This window comes from Lichenostomus cassidix, chromosome 1, assembly GCF_008360975.1.
Source record: "Lichenostomus cassidix isolate B80296 chromosome 1, HeHo_3.0, whole genome shotgun sequence".
Classification (NCBI taxonomy): Eukaryota; Metazoa; Chordata; class Aves; order Passeriformes; family Meliphagidae; genus Lichenostomus; species Lichenostomus cassidix.
In genome coordinates, this window is record NC_139479.1 from 69,300,617 (window position 1) to 69,314,546 (window position 13,930).

The following is a 13,930-nucleotide window of genomic DNA, read 5'->3' on the forward strand; positions in this document are numbered from 1 at the left end:
ATGGAATTTTCTTTCAAAAATGTATCCAGTCACTGAACACCTGCTTCCTATCTTCCTGATGACACTGAGGATTTCAGAGACTTTGCCTGTCCCTTGCTCTCACAGACAGAAGAGTCCTTGTCCATGGGAATGACTGAAGTTTTCACACAGACACCACTCCACATTCCCGAGTACTGACATTGGTCCTCCTTTGGTGTACTATATCCTGCCTGTGATGAAGGAATTAAAAGCACCTACAATACTGAACAATACTGAAGCCTTACAGCAACAATGGCACTGTGCTTTGTGCTCCATTCCACTCCATAGTAATTTCTGTGATTCTCTCTGCATTTTAGCAATTGCCTGCATTTAACTGGCACTTGCACAAAAGTGTCATTATAAACTCCACGATTATTATTTTTTTAAATAATAATAAACTTCTGCGTGGATAAAGAAAGGACCATTTTCCCAAATTGCTCCACATCAAGTACAAGGTGTTATTGGAAGAAATGCCCTCCCTATCAGTCCTTGCCTTCACTATCCCAAGTAACACTCATCAGCAAAGCTTCTGCACAACTATTTATGACAAGTGATTTCCAAACAAAACTTCTGAGCAACTCAGATTCCCAAGAGATACCACTAATGACATCACACCGTTATTTCACATCTCTAACTTCTCCATCCAGAGAATGACCACATCTAAATTCAGCTTTAGTCTTGGGTAGGGAACTTAACAGAATGCCTTTTGGAAATATAATACATAGATAAGATGACTGCAATCTCTTAGCCTGTATATTAACTCCATTGATGGATTTCAACAGACTTATAAAGTGCTGAATGTGTTTTGTAAGGCTGTTGCTTTTTCATCTCAGCACCTATCACGTGTCCACTATCTCTGCTTTTGGCTCACCTTACCAGTCAGTAGTTCCCACTTTTCCAAAATGTCCTTTTAAAAACTCATCTCACCACTGCCCCTTTCCAGTCTTTCATAACTGGACAATTTAAAGCACGGGATTACACTTTCTGGTGAGAAATTTGCTCTCTCCGATGTGCAAAGACTTCTCACCTTGAAAACTGACTGCTCTTCACTTCATTAACATCGAAGTTTGAGATTTAGATCCCTCAATCACTGTCTTCACCACCAATCTTTTAAGTTTTTCATAATGTCTACATTCACTTAGCTTTTGTTTCTTTATTCATTCCTCACAGCAGACTTAATTTTTCAAAGAACATATCCTCACTCCCAAGGGCTACCTTTATTCTACTATTTCAGCAGGTCACATTTTTCTAATTGATGGGTTTAGAGTACCTACTCACCCTCACTCACTGAGAGCCCAGCAAAGCTCCTAAAACTGTTCCCAGGCAACTTGCAACATTTCATCTTCTTGATTCTCTTGTAGCTTTGAGAGGCCATCTCGTCCCATCACCACCCCCCATATTTTCTTTTTTTAACTGAAGTGGTACTTCAAGCAGGTTTTTTTTAACCTTGTATGGATTCGGGATTCCTCAGGAGCAAAGAACAAACCATGTTTGTCAGGAACAGCCCTCAGAATTATCCATTTGAATCTACTCTTTCACCCTACTGTAGGCCAAGCCCCAAGTTGATTCTCCCTCTGTGCATACCCTGACTATCTGTTTCACTAAGTAACTACTCCCTACCACAAAGTTTTGTCTTGGCATGCCTCCCTGACCTAAAGCACCCACCTAAATTAAATGAGGCTAACGAGCCGTTCATTGCTGTGTTTTCTGCTTTGTAGCCTCGCTGATCCAACACAGCAGAGGCACACAACTCAGGCAGATGTAAATGCAATCCTAATGATATTTTTCCCCCGCCCTTACATTCTACCCACAGAGCTTTCTGTGTTGCAATAGCTGGTCTTTTTTTTTTTTCTTTTTTTTTAGTCTTTTGGTATCTGACACTCATCTGGCAGAGTCACATAAGCTTCCAGTTGAGCTTTTGTAAAATGGAACTAACACAGCAATGAATAGCACTGTTAGCACATTTACTTGCTAGGGGTTGTTTTGTTCAACCCTGCTTAAAAGAAACGAGAGATTTTGAAAGCCAAGTTTTTCAAGCGCAAAAAGTTAGATAAGACTCAAATTACACTCAGGGACAAGTTTGCTGCCTTTCTGTCTTCAAGTCCCCCCAGGTAAAACTTGTTCCAGATGCTTTTATTTAAGCTCCATACCCAAAAGTTCTGTGAGAAAACGGTGAAACCTGACTTTCCAAGATTTCGGTGGGGGATTATCCAGTATCTGAATGCAAGCTGTAATTGGAAGTACACCTGCAGTTAGGGCTCCCCACTCATAAGGAAAGGCTATGCCTCTCACAGAAAACACATCCTGGCCAGAAACACAAAGTGGAATCAAGGGTTTGCTGCAATTCAGATCCTTTTGTATTTCAAGTTCTCAGCTGCACTTATTATTCACACAGACAGTAATGAATTGAGTCTTCATTTTTAGAGCAACTCTCAAGTGTCCTTTATTCAAATGTCAACATCTTGTATGCAAGGTGTTACAAGCACACAGCAGAGCTTTCCCAGAAAAACGGGCAGATTGTTTCAGTGACCTTTAGTTGTGTTCTTGCCTGCTCACAAAACGTGCATTTTTTCAAGGGTAATTTTAATTTTCGATGTTTAGGCTAGCATCTGTAGTTGAGAAAATCATTATATTCTCTCGAACATTTTGTCCTTTAAAAAGTATCTGCAGCTTTAATCCTGGCTTAGAGTTCTCTTCCTGCAAATTCTAAACTGACTGCACAATATGCTTTGCCATGCTACCACTTAACATTTAAGGTAGTTAAGACATAGAATAGATTACAAATATAATATTAAATAGAACAGAAACTGTTGTCTGAACAGCAGCATCTTTTTGCTTGAGTATCACAATTTTATGAGGACTCTGGCATCCTGATATTCTTATAAGTCAGTCTTTCATTAGGATATCCAAAAATCATGCACTAGGGCAACATCAGTAGAATTCTCCATTAAAAAAAAAAGCAGAACATTGAAGAGTCTATCCAGCACCTCTCCTATGTAAGATACTAAGACCTTTACATGCTTCTATACAAAATTCCATATATTTATTAACAAAATCATAGAATGGTTTGGGTTGGAAGGGATCTCAAAGATCCTCTAGTGATTATCCAAATTCAAGCAGCTACATCTCAAACGGGAAGCCTCAACACACAGAATTTAGCAACTCATTCACAAGAAGACCAACAAAAAATTGCAACTATGAATAAAGCTACAGCTGTAATCCCAAATGTGCTATTATGGGGCTTGACAAGGTCTCAGAAACCATTTGTTGAGCCTTGGAGGAGACATGAGAGAACAGCAGGCTAGCCAGCCAGAACACAAAACCCTCCTGAATGGTTATCAGCCTGCACGTCGCAGTAACAAGCAGCATTACTTGCCAAGCTCACAAAGAAAAGATGGGGGACAGCGGGGGGAGAGGAGCATGAGAGGTACAGACCTGGTGGGACGAAGCCTGAAACTGAAACTGTATTCCCGTCCATTCACACAACGCAGGCTTCTCTACTCTAAACTCAAGACTGCTTCACAGTGGAAGGTTACCAGAAAAAAAGCAAGCCTGTTATTAGCAGCACAGTTAAGTATTTTGATGCTCCTGCCTCAGCTCCATTACTTGAACAAGCTTACATACATTTTAACTCTATTATACCTCAAAAAACAATTCCAAGACTTAAACTAAGAGAGGACAAGCAACTGATTATCATCATCTACATTAAGTCACAACCCAGAATGATTTCATAGTATTACAAAACTGATGGCTTTGTTGATATTTTAAACAAGCATAAAAGAGAGCCAGTTACATAGTGATTAAACATAATCTTCATATTCCTATTCAGATTCAAAAGGAGAACTCTGAATGTTTCCCTTCAGCACAGATCCTTTTGTCATTTTTCTAATGTTTAATATCTGGCAGTTCCTCTCAGCTCAACAAAAACAAAATATGTTTTTTTGTCCAGAAAACAAAATATTTTAACCTCAAATAATTTGAACTGAACAAATCTAAGATTCTTGGCAGCACACTGGCAGAAGACATGCACATTATAACCTCTGTACAATACATTACTTACCTCATCCAAGGAGACAACCCTTGAGGAGAACAAATAAATCAGGTTTCACAAATGCCACCACATTTCTACTGTGCAAGATAAAAACTGCAACCAGAACTAGCACACCCTGTGGGAATTTAAGACAGCAAGACTGCAAGTCCATCATCAATTTTCCAGAATCTCAAAAGCAGCTAGTACCTCACATGTCTTAATGGAGGAACTCTGTACAACACAGAATTCTTTGGGGTTTTAGAAACACGGAGATTATTAGTATGTGTAGCTATAAATTTTTTTTTCCCTTACGGTTAAGAGATGTCCTGATGGTTTCGGAGAAATACTTGAAAGCTGTATTTTCCACAGAACCATTATCACATGCAGAGAGCATAAACAGTTTTGCTTAAAATCAGCAAAAAGGTCAGATACACATCTGGATGTTCATCTGCTACAGATTATTCTTTTAGAATCTGCCAAGGCCAGTCAAGGTCCTGCACAGGCATGAATGGTTTTAAAACCTTCTCAGACTCATCCCTCAATGCAAGGGAGATGCCACCCCTCTTTTTTATTTTTTTTTAAATTAAAAATCCGGCAAAAAAACATCAGATATGACAAAACACTTTCTCAAGATCTGATTTCAACCTGTTGACTGAAGACCTGCTACTGCACTGCAAATTACCTGCCCACTGAGTACTTATCACTCGCTTATCTACATGAACTTCTGTTTTCAAAGTACTTCTTTTCAAATGAGCAAAATTACAGTATTAGAATCTTCCTTAATTCTACCATTTCATTCCCGATTTCAGATGTCAAATGTAAGGGGCTCCTTCTAGGCCAACTCCAGGGGTTTTTATCACAACTTCTGTTCAGACTCTCGAAACTCAGTGTTGGAAACAAGAGCTTCAAGATCTGTCATCCTGGTCCAGGAGACCCCAGAACCCTGACTCACCTCTCCCACCCTACTCATCCTCTAAGACAAAAGCCCAGTTCTAGTTCACAATGTTCACTGATCAGACCCAGGAAAGTTGTATTTCCAGTTTTCTTCCTGTCTTCAGACCACTTGTGAACGCAACGCTGTCACAGTCCGCACCCAATCCAGCTGTACAAGAAGATGCTTTCCCAGGCAGAGATACAATGCCCAAGCTCTGAGCTCCTGAACCTTGCAGAGCCTCCCTACCACCTCCACCTCTTCTTTCAGCTTCCGTTGAAGAGCAATTTAACTCCAGGCTCACATCCTCTTCCTTCACAATGCATTTTTTCAGCGTCCTCAACACAGGTCTTAACTTAAATGATTCTATGATAAATAGGTAGTTTTCTTACGTATATAGAAGTCTAGAGGGAAAAAACTACTTGGCAAATTTCAAGTGTCTGTCTGTAACCAATGCCATCATAAAATTAAAAAATTTAATTATTCTTTTTGTACTTCCCAAGAAGACAACACTACTAGATCATTTTATTATTTATGATCCTCACTTCAGCCACCCCTAATCAGCAGTACCCTATAATAACAGCACCACTGCAAAAAATAATTATCACATTTTTGCTGCTTCCAAGGCAGCCATGAAAGGAAGCCAGAGAAGTCTACCTATCACTCCTACTGCAGACTCTTACAGAAAAATCCAGATTAATATCACACTTCAAAATGAAAGGCTTATCCTCTGGAACTAAGAGCCAGAGGTAACCTTCAAAAACACGATGTATGGCAAAAATATTGACATGGCAAACATTTCATTATAAGACAAGAAAAAACAGCACACCAGGCAAATAGTACAGACCAAAGATAGCACTCATGGACAGCATAGAACAAAGGACATTCTGTGAGACAAATAAGGTGTCTCCTTTTGGGGCCAGAGCCCATCATTTCTTGCTAAAAAACAATAGATACTGGTTGCCAGTTGTTAGGACCAACACTCATGATCCTGCTTTCCTCTTCTCACTAAACTAATTTTATGTTTAAATCTAAATAAAAGAAAATTGAAGCCAACTACACCCTTCTGGAACCAGAGCTGCACAAAACAGTATTAACCACAGCAGAGGCAGGAAGATGCAGTCCACACCAGCAGCTTGTGCACTACCTCACATCCTCGGTTCACCTAAACAGAGGCACCCAGTCTCCACCCCACATAATCACAACTCCACAAAAATAAGGATCCATAGTAGAAAGAATTCTGTTCCAAAGAAAGCTGATAGGCGAACAAAAAATTAACCAAAACAAATCAGTATTTTGTTAAAAGGTGCTGCTACCCAGACCTTTGCAATTCATGTCCCACTTTTCATTGTCCAGCTACCTGTCTATGGAAATTTATTCGGGTGAAAGACAGAAGCATCTCGGTATTAACTCGGTATTCAGAATGATCTGCTACTATGAGTATTTCAGGAGCACAAATGACTGCCTTATAAGTCAATAAAGTTAAATAAAGAGCCAGATTTTTACAACCACCTAGATACAGTGGCACAACAATCACCTTTTAATGACAAAATGGACACATCTGGGCTGTTATTTGAAGGGCTTGGGATACATGCATATTGGTATTTTAGTTGTTGTGCATACTGCTGGAATACAACCATGCCATACAGAAATCCAAGCCACTCTACTTTCATTGGGTTTTGGTTGCAGTTTTCATATTTCAGCCAAACTAAAAGTCTATTCATAAGAACCAAGAAATTTTTCAATTTCTGCTACAGTAGTCTGCAAATTACAGCTCTTCACATTCCAGTGGTAATAAATGACATCACCATTGTTTTGTGGTTGGCTATTTTTAACAATAATAAAAAGGAAAACCTTTGAAAATTCTTTTAAAACAGAAAAATCAAAGAATATCCAAGATCCAGAGTGAACATACCACCACACCATAATTTGGCCAAAAGCAGTGCTCTCTGACAACATGCACCTTTCTGTATAATCAGCAGCCTCAACAACTACCCCCCGTTCTCTCAGGGGAAATCGCATGTATGCATTGTACAGCAGAACATGCCCCCATTATTTACAAGTATTATTGTAATTTATAGATCCAGAATCAAACTACATCAAGACCCTTGGCATTTTTCTTTGTTTCGCAACACTACTTTCACAACGTTTTCTCTGCACTTGTCATAGGCTTCAGGTAGGAATGAAACACTAACTCACCTTTGCTGCAGGGTATGAAAATAAATCAACACATCTGTGACAAGATAACAAAAGATCACACCAAATAAAGTCCAAAGGCCACAGCAGGACTCACTCAACTGCATGACCTCAAAAACCTATAAAGCCTGGAGCCATGTAACTGGGTGAGAAGGGAAGGAAGAAGATGGAAGACAGTTAAAAGAGTGGTTGACCAGAAAAATGTAAGAGCACAAGACTTTATGCAACACGGCATGCCTACCTCATTATGTAGATATAGTTTAATTAGGAACTTTGTAACTACTACGGTGAAGGATCCAAAAGAGACTCAGGGCATATATTCTAAGAAGATAATACCACATATTACATACATAAATAAAGTCTGTGGCATTTAGAAATTCCACACCATTGTTGACAGGAGTCAGAAGCCAAAGGCTTGCATGCCGGCTCTGAAGCTCTCACCACCTGTCTGCAATCTCCACCAACTGCTTTGGGTCAAAACAGTTGTAAACAACACACAAACATTCAGCCAAAAACAACAACAACAAAATCACCACCCTCACGTCTATTAAACTGAGAGAAGACAAGAACTGTTTGGAAATTTAAAGTGAAAACTAACAGCATGACCTTCATGATATAGATCCTGTAAAGGCTCAACACAGAACTAATCAAGAAGCTCCAAGTCCAGTCCTGCTGTTTCACTCCTTGCCCAGTAAAATTCTAGCTCATTACCTCTACTTGTGACACTCCCAAACTCTATGTACATCTCACTAAATATCAGTTTGATATAGACCTTGATGAAATAAGTGATTACTTATCTGATGTAACTCACTCAATCAATACATACCCACAAACACAGACAAACTGGAACTAATCTGCTAGCCACCTAACGAAGGGCCAGAAAGCAGTTTAGTGTTAAAAATAAGAAAAAACAAAAAAAAAACCCAACAAACAAACAAAAAAACCAAAAAAAAACCAAAAAAACCCACACCCACCAAAACTCAGAATTCCTGAAGTAAACAAAAGCAGGCTCTCTTCTGCATGCATTGCAGAGCTTGGCCTGATCGCTAAGCAAGCAGTTTAACTTCTACAGTTACAACAGTTAGAACATATTACAACAGCCAGAAGTGCCTGTTTTCGATAACATTACTGAACAGACACTATGCTCTTATCTTTTCTCTTTGACACTAGGTTATGCTGTTTATCTATGCTGCATTTAAATATTTTCCTAATATTTTTCAAAAACATTCCAGGTCGTCCATCTTCAAATGCTGTGAAACAAGAATAGCACAAAGATCTTGCACATTATCCAATCCATTCACTATTTTATCCAACTTAAACAGTTCTGCCTTCTGTATTTTCCAAGATAAATAATCCTCATCCCTTCAGTTTCTCTTTATACAAGAGTTTTTGAGAGAGAATCAAAATTCTTGCAATATCCTTTACATTGGTAATTAGAGATTAGAGGTGTCATATTAGAGATTAAGCAACCCAATAACTTATTGGACATCTACTAGATTTCCACCATTCTGCTTATTTTACAACTCACACAGACCCTCAAGGAAAAAAAAAGTAGATTAGATTTGATGGTTTGAAGTGTGCAAGATGTATTTTCATAATGCCAATTACAATGTGTCAGTAGGTTCAAACTAAACAATCTGTTCCCCCACCTACAGCAATACTTCCAATACAGAACTGTAAGAGCTGAAATTACAAAACCAAAAAAAAAAAAAAAAAAATCCAATTCCACTTGTGTTTGGGACCAACATCACTTCTCACAGTTCCTGATAACAACTAGGAGAGCACTAGTTTGCTTAGTGTTGTTTTCCCACCAACAGTCTCACCACTCAAGTCACTTTACAAGAGATTAGGAAAAGCACCAGGAGACATTTCTATAGCTCAAGACCCTCAATTATATAATCCTTTTGCTGTTGTAATTAAAGTTAGATACTGCCTAACAGGGACATTCAATAGTTTCTTATTCTCATCCAAACCACATCCGATGAACAGGAAAAATGATTCTTTGGAAACACTCCAAATTGCCACTGAAACAGTCAGCCTTGCTCCACAGAATAGACTTCTCTCTCAGATTTTTGACTGTAGCTCTATCACAAGGGAGAGGCGAGCAAAGAAAGCACTGCAAGCCCAATCCCACTAAACCTGGGCACACCAGTTTGGCATTAGCACATGCTCAGCACATGGTGCCAGTCCCAGGAGGGGCTGTACCTGGTGTGCTGCATAAGCTGAGCACCCAGGCTTGCACAGGAGCCCCCGCTGTCCTGCAACTTCAGTCTGCCCATACCTGGCACTCGGCTCCTTGTGAGCTTTGAAGGGGAAAAAAAAGTAAAAAACCATAAATCTGCATGATAGTTCACCAAACACAAACTGCTGGTGTATTTCCCAAGTCCAGCATAAGTCAAATAGGTAGGTTAGTGCCTGGGGTTGAGCAGCACTCCTGATGGGGCACCCAAATGGCAAAAGCAGCTTTTATGCAGGAAATAACTGACATTTCCTGGACAAAAATTAAAAAAGCAAACTATCCTACCAACACTAGAGATGAGCAACAGTTCCTTTATCTGAAGACTGATGCTCAACATGCCATGCCTTCATTCCCTTCCCAGTGTCTACCCATAGGGTCAAATGCCTTCTTGTACACCTTTCTGCTATAAAAATAAACCCCATCTATTCACAGACTTTGTTCTAAGGTTTTAGAACCCACTGCAGCTACTGCACTGATGAAAAAGACACCACCATTCAATAAAAAGCCAGGAAGATTCAACCACATAGATAGACCACAAACTTAAAATAAAAGGGATTAAAATAAAAACTTGAGAATACCATTTTGCTGCAGGCAGTGCACCAGATAGAGCTCAATTATGATGCCTGACATTGTTACTCAGCTGATTTGGTGTTCAGCTGGGTCAAGATTGGCAGCTAATATATGAGAAACCTCCATGGAGCTGTACCTGGTGATCCTCTGAGACACACCAGTAGAGACCCCAAGCCTCACCTTGTCGCAAAGGGCACTGCAGGGCTAGACTGGGTTTATTCTTGGAGCAAGGCATGAAACCCTGGTTACACCCTCATAGGTCACTAGTGCACATACTACAGGACATCTGTCCTTCATCGGAAAGACTCGCACTCCACCAAGATTCCTGAACGACTGTCTTCTGAAGCATTCCTGTGTAGCTCCAATGACGCAATTAACTTCCTAGAACTAGGATATACAGCTGCTAACTAGTTTTCATTTGCCTTACTGCACCTCAGAAGCAGCTGAAAAAGCAGCAAAATAAAAAAGCAGTGAAAACTGTAGTTGTACTACAGACCCTGCTCCTACTACTCTTGAACTGAATTTTATCAACAAGGGCACAAACTGAATTACTAAAATTTAATTCTTTTTTTGTGGTCCTCCTATCCATTAGACACCCCTAGCAGAAGATATCATTTAAGAAAAAGCTGAACCAATACTGTTAACAAAATACATACAGTCCTGCAGCCTCCTCTTCAAAGAGCTCCAAAAATTACAATGTACATCTTAAAAGATTTGTGCTATTTAAATTAAGAATTAGAATCATGTAACAAAATTAAAAGAATGCTTGTAAGCTCCAGGGAAATACAAAAAAAAAAGGTTTGAGCTGTATAGATACTAGAAACAACTAAAAAATGGGTTATTGATCCATCACTACTTACCACTTGGGGAATACTAAAACATTGCAAGAATAGTTTTTCAATATATGCATATAGTAATATACAAATACTGAACTCTTTTGCAGGTACTCCTCACTGCAAGACATAACATCCACACATATATTACCACAGCTTCAGGAAAACTATATGTCATTACATATATCATTCGCTTCTTCGATTTAATTGATTCCCTTTGGATAAATGCATGGAAATGAAACCTTCAACTTCAATCCTAATTCCACCTTTTAATTTAAGATCACATATGTACAAATGTATTACAAGCTACAAAAGCATCTATGAACGTTTCTACTCTACATATTTTAGTGACTGTCCAAGGGCAATTACACAGCATATTTTAAATGAAATTTTCAGAAATCAGAAAGGCAAACGGGAAGTATTAGGGAGAGGGATGGGAAACAAAGCACTTGATGAATAATAAAGCAAAGAAAAAAAGGAGACAATATACACTGCTTAGCTTTTTTTCCCCAAAAAACTTGTATCAGATACTACACCTTGATTTCTCCATTCACCAACAAGAGGATTTAAAATCATATGCACCCTACTGTAAAACCACCTGTGGTTAAACTAACCACTTTTCAAGCAAATAATTCCATTTTTTCCTGAAATGTCTCAAAATGGCACTACCACCAGTATTTTAAACACTCTCTCCTAAACAACATTAAGCAGACCAATGATTTCACCAAAAATACATCTGAGTATATGCTTCAGCAGTAAGACATGCTGCAGTCCAACATGCTGAACAGCTGCAAAGAGCCTGACATGACCACTAGAAACGCAGCCATATCTTTCAGAACCTCGATCTATTTTTCATATTACAGATCTCTGTATAGGCACACAAACCAGGGCTGGCTGCATCAGCAGCGTTAGTACCTGCATATTAGGAAACTTAAGGCAATATCTTATCACACAACTGTTTTTTTTGGTCTTGCCCTCCCAGAACAGAAAGACTTCAGGCAAGTATGAACAGTTGGAAGGATCCAAATATAAGAGTTGTGCAAAAAAAGCAGTTACCTGACTCATACCACCAAACAAAAATCAGGCTGAAATAACTGCGCTGCAATTAATATCACCATGTTTAAGACACAGAGAAGACAAGGTGCAACCAGTTCCATCACACCTGTTCTCTAGGTAATAGCCAGAGCATTTCCTTCTAGAATCAACAGCTTATGTAAACACAACCAGATCGTATTTTGGCCATCACTGACCACTGCCTGCTTTAAAAGTTTATTTTTTGAATATAGAAATAATACCCCGACTTTTAAAATACACCTTATTTGAATGACAGCATTCAGAGCACCACTGCGGTGAGGCTTTACAGAAAAACTTGATGCAATTGAAAATTCAGGACCTGCTAGAGGAACAAACCGTGCCTCTCCTGTCTCTCCTGCTCCCTACTTCCTATTGTTCCGCTGTTCAGCAAGTGATGCCATGTCACGGACGAGGGAAACCTAAACGAGAGTTTGCTAGGTCTTTCTTTAAAACGTTGATGACAAGAAATTAATTTACTCAGGTCTTTACCGAGAGCTGCTCCTACACAAAAGATGGTTTAGAGCATTCTAAAGACCCAAAAGCACAAGCAAGACTTTGGCTCCTAAAGCAGCCAGCAAGACGACCCAAAATGGTGACTACAAGTAATAAATCATATTAAAAAAAAAGGCATTGTTAAAAAACCCACACCAAACAACAAAACGAAACGCTCTATGCAGCCGATGGTCAGGCTGAACAGCGTAAGAGGCCACTCATTTACTACCACCGAGAATGCATTACGGGCAGGGTTCTCCTCAGGCACAGAATGTGTTCCTCCCAGCCCAGCCGCACCGACACTCGGCTCGGGCACGGCGCTGGGGGCTGCGGCCGCTCCGAGCCGAGAGACCCGGGGGAAGCAGGCGCCGGGGCACCGCGGGGCTCAGCGGGCGGGGATCAGGCAGGGCCGGAGAAAGTACGGCACTAGCACGGGGAACCGGGGGGCAGACGAGCCCGTGGGGCAGGGGGCGGCCGGGGCAGGAGGGGGCGGACGGGCCGGGAGTCCCGCGGGGAGCCGCGCCGCTCGCTCGCTCGCTCACTCACCCGTCCTTGCGCTTGGCTTTGTAGACGTGCCCGTAGGTGCCCCTGCCCACCTTGCAGCCCTCGTACTCGAACAGGTCCTCCACCCGCTCGCGCTCCCCGGTCAGCTTCACCTTGAAGTCATAGTCCATCTTGGGCGCCCGCCGCGACCCGCCGCCGCCCCCGGCAGCCGCGCCCCGCCCCGCCGCACACACCGGGCGGCGGCAGCAGCAGCAGCAGGAGGAGGAGAAGGAGGAGGAGGCCCCCGCGCCGCCCCGCGGAACATCCAGCGGCGGAGCTGCTCCCTTGGCTCCGAGCCCCGACCCCCGGCGCTCTGCCCGTCCCTCCTTCCCTCCCTCCCTCCGCCGCGCCAGCAGCGGCACGGCCGCCGGTCCCGGGCGGGCTCTCGGGGCCGCGCCCGCGCGCGCTGCCGCAAACGGACGTCGCAAACCGCGGGCACCTCCCCGGCCGCGGGCAGCGCACCACGTGGAACGGCCCGTCCCGGCGTGCCTTGCGGGCGCAGCCGCACGCCGGGAGGTGTAGTACAGGCGGAGGAGGGCGGCCGGGCCGCGCTGCATGGCGGGAGCTGTAGTTCCTGGGCGCGGCACGGGGGCTCGGGCCCGCCATCAGCAGCCGCCGCGGGCAGCGCTCGGTCCCGTCGCCGGGCCAGGGTTATGGTGCATGTTGCGGTGCCCGGCTCGATCCAGGCGAGGCCAGACGCGCTTGGGCTGTGCTGTGCTACATATCTAGTAGCAGCGTTGCAATTAAGATAATTCCCCAACAGTGGACACGGATGAAATCAGTGCTTTGAGTTGAAAGAATTCATCAGGTTCATCGAGTCCAGCTCCTGGCCCTGCACAGCACTATCCCCAGGAGTCACACCATGTGCCTGAGAGCATTGTACAAATACTTTTTGAGCTCGCTCAGGCTGGTGCTGTGACCAGTCCTTTGGGGAGCTGTTCCAGTGCTCAGCCACCCTCTGGGTGAAGAACCTTTTGCTGATAGCCAGCCTAAACCTCCCCTGA

General features: G+C 42.1%; 1 protein-coding gene across 3 annotated transcripts in view; it reads right to left on the reverse strand.

Moving 5' to 3' along the window:
* CDK8 (cyclin dependent kinase 8) overlaps positions 1–13,366 on the reverse strand; it is a 75,482-nt gene extending 62,116 nt beyond the window's left edge. Inside the window, exon 1 of one of the 3 annotated variants that reach the window (XM_085062675.1) lies at positions 12,930–13,366. In XM_085062675.1, coding sequence (XP_084918801.1) covers positions 12,930–13,057 — 128 coding nt within the window. In that variant the 5' untranslated portion in view covers positions 13,058–13,366. The remainder of the gene's footprint in view (positions 1–12,929) is intronic. The other 2 variants (XM_085062666.1, XM_085062656.1) reach the window with 2 other exon arrangements.
* Between the last annotated feature and the right edge of the window lie 564 nt (positions 13,367–13,930).